Source organism: Thunnus albacares, chromosome 11, assembly GCF_914725855.1.
Source record: "Thunnus albacares chromosome 11, fThuAlb1.1, whole genome shotgun sequence".
NCBI classification, from domain to species: domain Eukaryota; kingdom Metazoa; phylum Chordata; class Actinopteri; order Scombriformes; family Scombridae; genus Thunnus; species Thunnus albacares.
In genome coordinates this window covers 3,922,403-3,938,366 of record NC_058116.1, presented here as the reverse complement: position 1 = coordinate 3,938,366, position 15,964 = coordinate 3,922,403, and the positions used below count along the sequence as shown (strand labels likewise).

The 15,964-nt window shown below is 37.7% G+C and overlaps 1 protein-coding gene and 1 long non-coding RNA gene across 2 annotated transcripts; one reads left to right on the top strand and one right to left on the bottom strand.

Moving 5' to 3' along the window:
- Positions 1-1,384: 1,384 nt before the first annotated feature.
- Positions 1,385-12,051, top strand: hacd2 (3-hydroxyacyl-CoA dehydratase 2). The gene is made up of 7 exons (XM_044366147.1): positions 1,385-1,640; positions 4,512-4,629; positions 5,899-5,917; positions 7,026-7,114; positions 7,719-7,840; positions 10,211-10,389; positions 11,286-12,051. The coding sequence occupies exons 1-7, from the start codon at positions 1,516-1,518 to the stop codon at positions 11,366-11,368; spliced, it is 735 nt and encodes a 244-aa protein (XP_044222082.1). The 5' UTR covers positions 1,385-1,515; the 3' UTR covers positions 11,369-12,051.
- Positions 11,662-14,391, bottom strand: LOC122992371. Its single transcript, XR_006406034.1, has 2 exons — positions 13,161-14,391; positions 11,662-13,085 (listed from the first exon to the last, which is right to left on the bottom strand). It is a non-coding gene; the product is annotated as an uncharacterized LOC122992371 (long non-coding RNA).
- Positions 14,392-15,964: the final 1,573 nt, after the last annotated feature.

The following is a 15,964-nucleotide window of genomic DNA, read 5'->3' as shown; positions in this document are numbered from 1 at the left end:
CAAGGCAGTGTCATAAAAATAATATTTTGTACCAAAGTGCACCAGAAGATGAGACTTTATTGATCCCCAGAGGGAAAAAAACATCTTACAGCAGAACAGGAAATCTAGCGATGCCGGAAACAGATACAAACTAAAAGTATTAAAGACAACAAAATAAGGAGTTAAGTAAATCGAATTCAATCTATATACATCATATGTATCATATTCATCCTGAACATTACAGTATGTAGGCTGTATACATGACCTGACTTGTGGATAGTAAAAAAAATGTGCAAAATAATGTTATTCCACACATACATATACACACATGCATCACATGTGTGTGTGTGTGTGTGTGTATATATGGTGTAATATACTGTCAGAGTCCAGAGCTCTGGAGGATGATGGAGTGTGTGGGATGGGATGGTGATGGTGGTACTATTCTACTTTAGTGTGTCAGTTAGTTTGTGGTAATTTGATTATACATACATTTATTTGGGACTATGTCCAATTAAAGCGTAATATCAACTGAAATATTAAACTAGTTTCTGACGCCCCTCCACATGGCATGACAAAATGTCAAATGTAGGAATCATCATATGGCTCCTATAATTTTGGTTTATATTGTGCTTAGTTGTGCATATTCTCATACAAATGTGTAGTTAATCCAATTACTGTGAACCTGGAGCCATTGGAGAGTTTCCCGTTCTCACACATGGGCGCCTGTTATTGCGTAAATATACTGGGGGCGCGCAGTAGGGGGCGCGCTTCTCAAACAGCATCTCATACAATCAGGTGAACTGACACAAACTGAACATAGATTTTAAGATAGTTAGAGCTCTATAATTCCTATTCCAGTCTGCGGACACTCAAGAAGCCGAGCAGCTGGATTTAATTCACGCACGAATAAATAGTCAAAAATAAATAGCTTAAATAAACAAATACATCTGCACATCACAAGGACGTTGCCCCGACGTCTTCAGGTGATATAGATATTTGAGTGAGAGCGTCTCTAAATGAAGGCGGAAGTTGTTTTTTTTATGCTTGTTTAGCAGTAGATTTACCAACAAGACAAGTCAGCATGTCTGAGTAAGAGAGAACCAACAAATTAAAAAAACAAACCCAAACCATAGCTAAATAAATTAAAAACAAGAAAATAAATTAAAATATATAAATTGTAAATAATACAATAAATAAAGTTAAAAAGATACATTAATACATATCGGTCTTCAATTTGAATTAAAGGTTCATACATTTAGGGTCTATTCTTTTGTAAACTTCCATATTTCAGCAGATGTTTTGAATTCATACACATCTCAGGGGTTTAAATACAAAAAGCAGTGAAATGGGTTTCATACATTTGGCTTTGTGTATAGATTTAAATATTGTGTATGTGTATTTAAACGAAGACGGAAGTGATGAGGAGGTGATGAGGAAGTGCTCTCGCTTTTGGGACGACACTTCCTGACTTTAGCCCCCTTTCGTTTCCTGACAGCCGCCGTCGTCCAGGACCAAAGACCGCTGAGGGCTCCAGTCATGTCGGCAGCTGCTCCGGGGACCAGCAAGGCGGCTCACAGCGATGTGGCCCCGAAGAAAAAGAAGGGACCCGGTGCCCTGGCTACTGCCTACCTGGTCATTTACAACGTTGTTATGACGGCGGGGTAGGTAGCATGTTTCCTCGTGCTAATGCTGCTAGTGTGTGTGTGTGTGTGTGTGTGTGTGTGTGTGTGTGTGTGTGTGTGTGTGTGTGTGTGTGTGTGTGTCCTGTTTGACAAGACAGCACTGATAATAATGCGAGCAACAACATTTTCCCGTCGTACTTTTATGCGTTATTTTTGCAGTATTTTTGCGTTATTAATCTGTAACTTCTCATGTAGCTGGTGTTGGAGACGCTGCTGTGTTGTGAAATAACTTTAAATTAGTCTCCTAACGTCCAGCAGCTTATACAGATTAACGGCAGCCGACTGGCGTGACGCGTCTCCACCGCACACTATATAGAGTAATTATATTAAGACACAGATGGTTCATTGTCTACAGATAAATGTGTTTTTTCTTCTTGCTTTGTCATGTTAATTTATACAGGGCAACGACTCAGTCTGACATTTGAATTTTATTAATGTGCACATATAAAAATTAAAAATAACGTGCAGGGAGAATGAAAAAAGCCCCCTGTAATACATTTATAGTCAGGTTATAATACAAGAAACAAAACATAATGATAAAATAGAGTCTTTTGTATATGTGTTCTGCAGGACTTTAACGAACATGTAATTTAAACCAAATAAGCAAAAAGTTAAGATTAGAACAATATAACTATTAGATGGTTAACTAGTAGTGACAGAAAATCAGTTTGCAACAATGACAATCACTGAAAATGTTAAATAAAACAAAAAAAGTCAAATATTGGCTGGCTGCAGAATTCACCTTGAGCTTTCAAAACTTGCAATGGAGATATTTTTCACTATGTTTGCACATTTCATAGACTAACCAATTTAATTGAAAAAATAATCAATAGATTAATTGATAATGTAAATACAATAATAGTTATTTGCAGCCTGAGTGAGGACCCATGTATCATATTGAAAATATCATAGTGTAATGTTTGGGAAGATGAGGACTAGGTGAACGTTTGGTTGAGTAAGGGAACCCTTGAATTTAATTTTATTTCAGAATGTAAGGATAAAAGTATGTTTGCCACTATAAACTCCACTATGACTAGTTCAGCATCGGTAATTATAAGTAAACAGTGTTGGTTATTAGATGTAACTTTCTGGATTTTAATCCGTTTTGAATGATTACAGCTCCATTTGTATTAAAGCAGGCTAGATGTGCACCATACGCCTGTTTTATAACCTCCGTTGTTTGGTCAAGATACTTTTGTTAAATTTAACAGGTAATAATCTTGGGACATGAACTGATAAATCTCTCTTTACCAGTTTTATTGCTGTGATTTTTAGACTGTTGCACAATTGAATGGTGGGTGTTGTTTGCTCACTGTTCCAACCAGTTAGGTCACATTGTGTCCCTCCCTGCGTCGATGGGCCTTACAGTGCTTACTTTGTATTGAGCACAAGTTAGGGTGTCACACGCACACACACACACACACACAAATACCAGTTTTCGCTGTTCAACTGCAGTGTCTGTATTCTGATACTGCCACAGCAGCTCAGCAGGCGTGTTTAGTTTCTGTCCTGACTGTGGTTGAGGCCTAACAGACACGTCCTCCAATCTGTGAAACCTACGTGTGAATTGAAACTACCACAGGATCCCCCGGTCCTGCTGAGGTCTCCTCTAGCAGCTCTACCACAGCTAGTATCTCCACCAGCTCTGCTCTGTGGCTGACCTCTGGCTTCCTTATTGAGGGGACAAGCTCCATCTGAATAGTGTAATGCATTAGATTACATCATTATGATTATTTGTGATGAAACTCTTGTCCTGCAACAGCTCTCCATCTACAAATATGGCTCCTCTTGCCCAGTGTGAACATTGCACCTACTGTAGTTCTTTATCGTTACACAAAATTGAAACTTATTCATTATATGGCTCATAATATAGGTAATAGATTGTGTCAAAATTATTGATTTGTGATATATCAGCATGGCTGATATTTGTATGATTATTGATGATATCTGTCAAAAGTTGCATTTGCTTTGCAGGAACTGTAATATTTTAAAGGGTGTATTTTTATTTATACTTGATCTTTATTTTTTTAAATACTGGTTTAAGATATTATTGTATTCATTTTTATTATTATAGTTTCAGTTTTTGTTGAGATTGCCAGAAAGGTGATAATTCTACTTTATATTTATTATTGAGGTCGTAGTGGGAGGTGGTGGTGTACTGGACTGTATTATATTGAACGGTGTTCCTAATATTTTGTCCACTCCATTAACATATATGAGGAAGGCAAAATATTAGGAACACTTTTCAATAATGATAGCATTAGATTGCACAGGTGTCCCAATGAAGAGGCCGTTTAGTGTATTTACATCTGTTATAATCTTTGGTAATAAAGTTTATTGTTCAGCTGCTAAATAATATTCTGACCCAGACATATTTATATCACAGCTGTTAAATAACCAAATTAGAGGAAGACTCGACATTCATTAACATTGGACGGTATATTGAAAGTATTATTTTTAAATATCTATATAGATGTTGGCCCTCAAATATCCAGTATCCATGTGTGTCAAAACAGTCGCTGATTGGTTAAGACCCAAACCACATGACTGCAGCGTCCATAGTTGACTTCCAGCTGGACCTGTGTTACATGTCTCTCTACCCGTGTTTCCTGTTTCTTTCTGCACTTTCAACTATCAAAATTTAAAAAAAAAGCCATAATGCCAAAAAAAAAGACCTTTTAAAAAATGCATTCAGTAGTTCTCTATCATAGAAACATTGCACTTCCTTTCATTGCAGAATCCTTTTTTTTCATATAGAAACAGCACATTAACTGATAAGATTGTCTGGTGGATCCGTTCAACTTGTTCAATGACTATACTGTGTTTTTTTTCTCTCTTCTTCTCCTCCAGGTGGCTGGTGATAGCTGTGGGTCTGGTCAGAGCTTACCTGGCCAGAGGCAGCTACCACGGGCTCTACTACTCCATAGAGAAGCCACTTAAGTTCTTTCAGACCGGAGCTATTCTAGAGGTGAGATAAGCACAGGGGACTGAGCGATAATACCACAATCAAATATGATATCACAGTGTTTATTAATAAATATGTGTAGAGATGCAGCAGCAGTCAAACGTTTGGATGCAATTTTACTATTTTCTACATGGTAGAACAATACTGAAGACATCTATGAAATAACAACTGTAGATTTATATTCCATACATGTTATTTCACAGTCTTGATGTCTTCAGTTTTGTTCTACAATGTAGAAAATAGTAAAAATAAAGAAAAACCCTTGAATGAGTAGATGTGTCCAGAGTTTGGAGTGGTGTGTGTGTAGTGAGGGAAGACATCAGACACATTTATTACAGTAACAGTACAGTCACTTAATGGTTTCACAGCAATCCAGTAATTATACAATGGAGTGAATAATTAATGGAAACCTCTGCTAAGATATGTGTTTGTTTTCCAGTTGCTTAATGGATAAATGAACCAGTGAAGCAGTCAGACAAAAATTGGTTTACTTTTTAATCTCATCCTGTTTCAACTGCCAGAAATATCATAAAGCCATTAAAAAGTGCTTGAGTCTTGGGATCCAGGTCTGGATGTGTAGAGGCACTGACTGATACTGTACAGGGTTTGGTATGTCCTGGTAACAGCATGCCAGGCTACATAGTGTTAAAGGCACAGCAGCAAAAAAATACTTTTATAATTGACATGACTTGTTGTAAGATTTCAATCTAATTAAAAAATAAAGTATTTCTGAACAGTTGGGAGATGAAGTTCCTTGCTGTTTTTCAAAATGATGTAAAAGAGAGTTGGGTTGTCTCCTCACGTGTGTTAAAAGTGCACATACACAGACATGCACATGTACACTAACACACACATGCATGTGTATAGTGCAAAGGTTAGGCAGCATGAGGTGTTTCAGTGATCCTGTCCAGACACACAGTGATAAGAGACTTACTTTGTTTAACATCACTATCTTCCATTCATTAAATAATCTGCACAGTCTGAACATAACAGGCACGCTGTTATTTAATCTATCTTAACAGTGTCATTGTCAGTCGCACACACACACACACACGACACGTTATGTAGAAATAGTAAGTCCGTTTTATGAAATGTTGTGAAATTCAAGTAAATACATTTTCAGATATACACAGCATTAATCCAAAAGCAAAAATATGAAACTATACACAGAAAGCAGGAGATGTATCGTGTTCCTCTAGACTGTGTAAGTCGTCCTGCGCTCCTCTGCCAGCAGCATGTTGGGTAATTTTCTGTTATCTCTTTGTTTCACAGATACTGCACTGTGCTGTAGGTGAGTTTCTCTTCAGCCTCCGCCCTCAACCTCCACACAGACTGCTTCAGAGAAATGATCAGAAACCTTTTTTACTTTCAGATATTTGTGATTCATATGTGACTTTTCAGGATATTGCGCCTCTCATAACAATTTGACTAAATGTTCATTCAAGATGTGACGTTAAGCTGTATGGAACCACCAATCAAAAAATACTTTTAAGTTTTGATTTCTGGAAAGAATAATTACCAGGTTGACAGGTTGAACATCTTTGACAACACTAGTGATCCATTAAAAGTTCTTTTGACTGGTGAAAACGTATTTGCAGATATCGTATCTCAACTTACTGTAACTAGTAAAGAGTGTAGTGGCAGATAGCTTGAATTATGACTTTCACTGGTCACATTGTTATCATGACTCATCAGATTTGTAGATGTATCTCCGATATGAATGTGTACAGACAGACAAAGCCTTTTCATATTTGAAGTGTTTGCCAAAGAGAGAGCGGAGAAGCTGTTGACTCTCATGGCGTTAATGTGATGAGGAGCGATCGGCTCTCGCCTGGTTGCCTCGCTGCGCTTCACAGTCCATTCTCTTCATTATCTGGAGGCTACGGCTAGCTGACCTTTCCCACTCAGCCCACACACACACACACACACACACACACACACATACATGCACACACGCAGACCTTCAGCAATAGGTTCTGCTCTAATGGTTGGTTGAAGACGCTGCATCTACATTCCATTGACACAATCACCAATCAAACCATTTGCTGCTAACATGCTGTCGAGTGAACACATACAGAGACCCGGTTCTCTGTAAACAGCCTTTTTTTACTTTTTCCAATATTACTTCTAGTATTTCATGTTATTGAGGCTTGTGCAACTTTCTATTATATTTTTCTAGAAAGCTATATTTACATTTTATAACAACAGTGACTAAGAAACAGTATTATATTGATATTATATTTCGGCGGTAGGTGACAGAGCCTACACTGATCCAGCGTATCAGAACAGAGCATCACTCATACACAAACTAATTCACATATGTGTTTGGTGTGTGTGTGTTTGTGTTGTGTGTGTGTGTGTGTGTGTGTGTGTGTGTGTGTGTGTGTGTGGTGCTCCAGGAATCGTACCCTCCTCTGTGGTCCTGACTGGATTCCAGGTCATGTCCCGGGTCTTCCTCACCTGGGCCGTCACACACAGTGTCAGGGAGGTAAGATCTGTCGTCTGCATTACACACACACACACAAGGGTGCAACATATAATCTGTGAAATGTACATTGTATGAATGACATAGTGATGTAAAAAGTCAGATGGCTTTGTTTGTAAGTGACCACCTGATGTACTGTTTGCCCTGTTAATAGATCAGAGAGGAGTAAACATGTAAGTAACATGAGATGCTGAGTTTCGATACAGTCGGCTACATGTATTGGATGTTTGAAATGTTTGTTCTTGCTTGTGTGTATTGTACGATGCTGTACTGACATTTTTCTCAAGCTGTTCTCTCTTTGACTTGTTTGTCAATGTGTGGAAACCCTATTCGTATTGTGAGTGTGTGTCGAGAACTCTGTTTTTAACATCGAACTTGCATTTTTTTTGAAAACCTAATATCTGAGGACCGTGACCGGCGAGCTGCAGTGTGATCTGATCTGTGAGCATCTGAAACAAACAGCATGGTTCTGCAATGAAAAGTCTAGATTAGCCTACAGCAGAGTAACTACGGCGGCATGATGCAAAGCCTGTCCATTGCTCTGTCATCCTCCTCCCATCATGCTTTGTGTGTGTGTCTGTGTGTGTGTGTGTGTGTGTTCCTGCAGGTGCAGAGTGAGGATAGCGTGCTGCTGTTTGTCACAGCCTGGACCGTGACGGAGATCATTCGCTACTCTTTCTACACGTTCAGCCTGCTCAATCACTTGCCGTACCTCATCAAATGGGCAAGGTAGGAAAATCAGTGTGAGAGAGGTGTCAAAGCAGGACATGTCTGTAGCTTAGTAGCAAAACATGAATAAACAACCAAACTGATCAGAGCTGGGTCAAACCTCAATACTTGTTGAAGAAATGAAGAAATGATGTGAAGTTGTGAAAACGCCAAACGTTTGATGATTATTTCGCTTCTTTGATGAGACATTTTGTTGATTAAGGCCATAATTTGATCATATTTATACTGCATTATGACTGCAACTAATGAGTAGTTCCCAACTCTCTCCCATCATTTCCTGTTGTCTTTCATCTGCTGACTGTAATAACAGCCCCCCCTCCCCATCCACTCCTCTCTCACCAAAAGATTATTTTTGAAATTCCAGTGATATGTGACAAAGAAAAGCAGCAAATCTTCACGTTTGAAAAAGTTAAAACTAGCAAATGTTTGGTAATTTTTGCTGGAAAAACTGAGCTGAAATAATTAACTTATTATCAAAACAGTTGCCAATTACTTTTCTGTTGACTGACTAATCATTTCTTATCAAGTATTTGAGAAGTTTGGTATGTGTTTATACTCTGTAGTTCAGAGACAAGATGTTCAACAACAGTGTTGATAATCAATTAATCATTGAAGTCACTTATGAAGCAAAACATGTCAAACGTTCTCTCTCCTTCCAGCTTCTGAAATGTGAGAACTTGTTGCTTTTCTCTGTTTTATGTCATTTTGAATTCTCTGGCAAAGCAAGCATCTTGAAGATGTCACATCATGTTCCAGGAAATTGTGATGGTTTTTAAAAGACAAAATCAGTTATTTGGAAAAAATAGTTGATGAAAATAATCATTCGTTGCAGCTGTAGTACTCAGCAAAGTATGTTTGTTCTTGAAAACATCATTTTGGAATTGAAAAACATTTGACAAAAGCAATGAAACATTTCAAACAGAAACCAAATTGCAGCATTGAAGTGCAAGTAATGTTGAAAATTCAAGGTTTATTATATGAAATATTACAGAGCATTCCCTCATTTCTTAAAAGTAAGAAATTTCTGATGAGTAGTGTTTCACAGAAGGTATGTTGGTGTGCTACTGATTACAGATGTGTGAATCTGTTTGTGGATACTATAATGATGAAAGAATATGACACTGCTACAGGAAACAGTACTATTATTACAATGACACATTACTCTGTACATGCATCACTCCTAACACTGATTACTGTTTAATTGTTTTTCCAAAAAATCATCAAACATACAGACAATCTTGTGCTGCTTCCACCATAAAAATCTCTCTGTCAGCCAAATGGCATCCATCTGCATCTCCAACCAAGGCAACAGTTGCTAAGTGCCTTCCTCCCTGCGGTCTGTGTTGCTAGGTAGCAAATGAGACCATCGCTATATTGGTATTTGACTTTGAGTTGCACCCTGAGAGACACAAAAATTGGTTGTGCATCCATGGAAAATGCAGTGACGGATGAGAGAAGACAGTTGTTGGTTTGGAGTGCTAGTTAAGGGATAGACGGACCTTTTTATTTACTCTCTTTGATGTATATTCTCTCTGTAGAGTGTTTCTCACTGTGTCTCTCGCTTTTAATTACAATCCTCCACAAAAGGCCTGATCCCTCAAGAGTGCTATGATAAAAAAAAAAAAAATCAGAGGCATGCAGAGGCATCCCCTTCACACAACAACTTCATGATTTTGTTTTTGGTGTTTGTGGTTTATTATACTGTGAATGCAGCTTTTTCATAATTGCTTTTAAAGCATCATTGTTAAGAATGGGCACCTTGTCTTTACATAAATATACAGTAATGGTGTGAAATGTACTCTCAGACTGGCCTTTTTTATATATATAACAGTGACGATGGTCTGCACTGTGTTTTTCTTTCTCTTTCTTTTTTAGTTGTATCAGAGTCTGAGCACATTTCAAACATTCCTCATACTCCTCCACTTTATTTATTGAAGTGATAAAAATGTTTCTGGTATTCCTGCCTTTAGCAACAGATTTTTTTTATCTATTCTGGTCCAAAAAAAAAATCAAAACCATGTCCAAACTATGGATGAAGTACCTGTTCTAGACAACTTTCTTCATCGTTTGGTTGCACCCACATTTTCTCAGCAGGAAAACACGTTTGTTTTAATATAAAGCAGGATCTTAAAGTTTTCCTTATCTATTCATATTGATTGATATATCAACTGCACTGGTTAACATGCATTAATGCTTGCAGTGCACTTTGTGTGATACAATACTCCACAATTAAAATAGGACAAATGGTAAATCCAAATCCATATCATGATCCATATCTGCCTCTGTGTTTAGATGATAGCAGCTCTATCGTCCACCTCTTGTGTTGCAGAAGCAATGAGTGATGAAGCTCTTCCCTCCCCTCTGCTGCAGGTACACTTTTTTCATCATGCTGTATCCCATGGGAGTGACCGGGGAGCTGCTGACTATCTATGCAGCGCTGCCATACGTGCAGAAGACGGGCCTGTACTCCGTCACCCTCCCCAACAAGTACAACTTCTCCTTCGACTACTATACCTTCCTCATCCTCATCATGATCTCCTACATTCCCCGTAAGTCAACAAGCAGATGTTGCATCATTTTTCAAGGTTAGGTTTAATGGGCAGAGATCACATTGTGATTCCAAGTGAACAGAGGTGCACTGCAATCACCAGAGAGGAGAAAAATGGTCGGCTTTCTTGTAATTATGACTTCCGTGTCTCACAATCATGACTGGTAATAACTGGTAATTACAACAAATCTATCCCATAATTCCTTTACTCGTAATTATGAGACAATTTTCTTGTTGTGTTGTTTGTGAAAACGTGACTACTGAAGTGTTTTTTTCCAGCCCATGTTTATTCACTTAAAATGTTTTGACTGCACAGCAACATACACACCAACTGTGTGTGTGTGTTCAGAGTTTGCCTGTGTGTGAGAGCTCAGACTCTGATCTTAAAACTCTCCATGAACTTCAGTTCTTTTTGTTATTTTCCTCTTGTCTCTTGTTTGTGCATGGATTGGAGTCATAAAGCCTTTGGTTAATGGTGAATTTCCACTGTAGTTGAAACCTTTTCAGCTCAACATGGTTGCGTCTGCTTCACTTTGCACCACACATAGCAAATATGCTGCTCCTATGCAGATCTTTGTATGCATTACTGCCACTCGCATCCAGTCAGAGCACCATTTGAGAATTGAACAGTTTAGTTTCATCATATTACGAGATAATGTATCACATAATTAGTAATAGTTTTCTCATAATTACAAGACACAGAAGTTATAATGACAAGAAAACGTCTCCAGTTTCTCTTCATTCAGGGAATGCAGCCTGCCTCTATAGAGGTATCTTGCAAAATTAAGAAAAAGAAGGAAGTCTTCTGTCCTTAATTGATGCTGTTGTCGCTCTAGTTTGATGTAAAACTCTTTCATTCTATCAGTAACGTACTGATCTTCCTCTGCCTCCCCCTAGTCTTCCCCCAGCTTTACTTCCACATGATACGACAGAGGAAGAAGGTGCTGGGCCACGTAGAGGACTACAGCAAAGTGGAGTGAGCCCAACAATATTCAGAGGGACCTGATCAAGGAAAACACACCAAAACAACCAACAGAAGAGGAACAAAACCATGTCCGCTTATTGAAACACTAAAGCCCAACCACAGTTCTCAAACTGCCAGAACTGACCTGGCATACAATCCAATTATCAAGCAACCTTATTTTTTTACAGCTGTTGTCTGAGTTGTTAAGATGCTCACAAAACATGAACGAACTGCTTTCTTTTTGTTGGTTTTTGTTATTTTTTTTATTTATGAACAAACTGCAGTTGCTTTTTGTTTAGACAGAGAAACTGTATTTTGACTCGGATACAGTTGAGCTGCCATCTGAACGCTGAACAGAACTCAGTCACAGCGATGCATTGTACTGAATGACGCACTGATAGAATCGATAACTTCCTTTTAAATGACACTATAAAAAAAAAAAATATCCCTAACTCACCTCTCCCCCCATGCAGCTCGTCTTTTGGTCTCTTTTAAGAAGCAGTTTTCCTTTATAACAATGTAGGAAGAATAATGTGAAGACTACTAGTATTGAAACACATTTGTAGATTTTACATCTGCAGTGTGCTTGTTGGTATAAACTGTCCAGATTTGTAAATTGTTGTTTTGTTTTGTTTTTTTTCTTAAATTAATTTCAGATTACATTCATAATTTAGTTCAATAAACCTTTTTCATTCTGTGCTTGCATGGTTTCTATCTGTTTCTCTCTTGTGTTAGCTGCTATTTGTTTGGTGTTTGCTTGGATGTTGTTATTCTTGGTTGCATTCTCAGTGGTCTGGCATTGATTATGTTGACTTTTTAAAAGCATAAGTTCTGCAAGTTTCCCCACCAATGATGTGTGAGTTGTGTCCTTTGATTTTTTTTCCTCATTTTTTGATGTTTAGGTGGTTTATACATTAATAACCTAAAGTAGCCAGCAGGTGGGTGCAAAGACTAGTCATGTTTTTTCCCCTCACATATCCATCCGAGTGAACAAACATCCCTTTTGTTGTCATGTGATTGCGTTTCATTTCTTTTATCTATTGAAAAGTAAATACTTTTACAATTCTTAGCTTCAAGTGATACTTTATAAACCAACCAGATTAGACTTTATTCATGCTTTATCAAATTCTGTCAGTCCTTCCTCCATTTCTAATCAATTAAATAGGTCAACACATCTTATGAATGGGATGTTAAAACCTTTTTATTACTTCAAAACAAATATGACACTTAACTCATGCGATACTTGAGCAAAAAAGAACAGATAGCACAACATAACGTAGCAACAGTGTTTTAAGATGAAAAGCTTTGATATGTAACAGAACATTTGTAGCATTGTAGCCCTGGATGTGAAACTTTATGCATTTGTATTTTAAAACGCTGTCACTATGATTTGGAACATAAAGCTGATGGTTCTTAATTGATATAATAGTGTGTGAGTTGAAATGCTGTTCTCAAGTGACATGTCATCGCAATGTGGGAAAGTTATTTTTGACATTTTTGAAGTGAACAGACATGGTAGTGAATTCAGTTAGTGAGCTTGTAGTCATGCCTTTTCAATGCAATGAATCTAATAACGTACAGTGAGTGAGAGCTGGAAATGAGACTAGTTCTGTCATTTCTTTGCTTGATGAAAGAAACAACTTTTGATTTTGTAACGGTCCCATGTGATATATTCCTTTAGTGTTAGCTCGATGTTTAGACAATCATACATTTGACATCTTTATGTTGTAATCCTGAATTCATTTTAACCACGTAGTTCATATTTTAATCAGCTTGGTTGCAGCTGCTCTGTTTAAACGCAACTCAACATCAGGCTGAAAATGATTTTACTGACCTGTTTCAGTTAAAACCTGCACACCGTCAGTCCACTTCATTACAGCAAGGTGAGAGCTTCGATCACAAGAGGTCAGGAGAAACAGGATTTCCAACTGGTGCAAAGTTACTCTTTAAATGGTCATTCAAATTACAAAAACATCCTCTGAACTCCTCGTGGTATCTCTGCATTCAAATAGCTGGGGTTTTATGTGAATATGTTTAAAACTGTTTCTGAGATTTCTGCCTCCGCCCCTTTACAATGGAGATGAATTGAATTTGGTTATCCCTGGAAAGAGCTCCTACTCTGCATCAGTGTGTCACAATGTTTTTCTGTTATGTTTCCCTCTTGGAAGCCATCAGCAGTTTTCATTGAGATTACTCATTTTTGGTTAGAGAGTAGTTGTTATGAAATATGTCTACAGTGAGGTTGGTGGGTTGGTTACCCAGTGTAACCAGCACACAGTTTCTGGAAACTTTTAAATATTTTAAAATGCTGCCAGCACGGCTAACAAAATGACCTCCAATTGTATTTGGGTGAAAGTAAAAATCACAAACTGAGTGAAGTAAATTGGGTGAAACTTGAATGACGCCTTTAAAACATTCAGTGTTGCCAAGTCCAGTCTGCACTGTCATGAGTTAGAAGTTAGAGTGCCTCTTTTCAGCAGTGTCCCTGTTACTGATCACCCTTCCTTCAAAACATACATATTGCTAAACTCATGCTTGCTGTCATGACTTAAAAACCTCTCTCACACTCTTTTACTATGTAGCAAGGTGAACAGCTGCTGGCTGTGATCTCTTTTTTTTTTTTTTTTTGCCCCCCATTAATGGTTGAGCATGATTTGGGATATTTGTTGGAAATGTCTTGCAGGAGCAGAAGTGCAGCTCTTTGTAAAAGTGCATGAAAGAATGAATCTGGATGCCTGGAGTGAGGATCTGTGTTACAACCTGACTGAAAAAAAGAAAAAAATACAAAAGCATGGCATATGTTACTCCAGAACTGGTTCTACTGAATAAAGTTTTTGATACAAATGTTTTGCATGGGACCAGCAGACTTTGTACAGGTATGATATATATTTACAATAAATCTATAACATGGGAAGCATATTTATTATTTATTTTTTTATATATACTTCACTGACTTGTATCCATAGACATATACTGTTTGATGGTGCCTGTGAGTTTTAGTGCACTTTTGATAATTCAGGGGAGGAATAACTGGCTGTTTTTTTGTGTGCCTTGCATGTACTGATGACTCATTCACTCATGCACTATGTTGGTGAGAACATTGTCTGTTGCACAATTTAGCCATGCTGGAAGGCCTTGCCAGCTTAATACAAACCAACTCCAAAGTATCTTAAAACCCATTAGACACACTGCTATGCTTCACACTCTAATGAAAATGGATTTGATGCATGTAGCAGGTCAGGATGTGCACTTCTTAGTATGACCGTGTCTTTCATCTGTGTGCTGTTGTTAGGGTCATATCACCAGCCTTTAATGTAAGAGTGCAAATACTTGGCAGGCTCAGGGGCATTCAGTGACAGCAGAAGTGCTAACAGAGAGCATATAACAAAAAGTCACTCTGTCATTGTCAGCCGGATCAAATGTTGGACAGAATACCACATGCAATCATATATATATGTACTATAGTCAAATATACAGATAAACAAAGCAAACTAAATTAAGATTAGTCATTTCTTCATGGACTATGTACAATATGAAACATACATGTTGCCATTTGATATATAACCTACTGATAAAATACATATATGCAAATACATTTAAAGAAAAAAATTGTTTATGTCAGACATTCAGTTTACAGAAGAATCAACCTTCTCGCCTTGATCATATATTAGCATCATAATAAATCAGAGCCTATATTAAAGAAACAAATGAACAAATCAGTGTTGGACTTCCATGAACTTCAGAGACAGAAACATATTAGAAAGACTTCTCAACATCAAAGTAGCAGTGGACAAGAAATTGTGACCCTGGTATGGGTCAAATTCCAATAATCCTAGATCCGTTCTTTCCCATAATACAACTCGATTGTATCTTTTTATTAGGCCCTAAACGCCTCGTAAACAGTCTCTTAAAACTTTCTGTTCATATTTGTGGCCCCCAATTCCAAGATGACAGCCTCATGACATCACTGGGGATTGTTTACTCCTCCAGAGCCACAGAGGACAGTATACATCTGTTTCCACTGGCTGAGTGTGTATTGTCCAGCATTGTATTTGACCATGAGTAGCACACTGACTCTTTATTTACAGAATATCAACTTTTGGCAACAGCAAAGGCTACAGCTAGCCAGCTACAGTATTATATGTTTGACTACAGAAGGAATTATATATGCATTATTCTGTGGAAAACATCAACACCAAACCTTTCAACTGTAACACAGTCCCATGACCAGGGCTGCATATTGTCTAAAGATATATATATATATCTGCTGAAATGCCTGATGCTATATTTTAGACTTCAATGAATGGTTCATTTGGGGGGTTTTTTGTGCAAGATGTTTTTTTTGTTCTTTCTATGGAATATTTAAAATGCCTCATGTGATTTTTGACGATGGACGGCAAACAGAACATGTCCTTGATTGGCTGCTACAACTGACTTAATGAGTGTAGACTGATGATCAGACTGAATTGCCATTTTGTTTCACTTCTTCATTCATTAATATTAAAATCAATGAACAAAGATGTCTGTGATTCAGAAGTCTGGAGCCAGGCTTGAATCAGTCCTCAGCCACACGTTCCATTGTGTATTTCTGGGGTAAGATGATCATTTATCA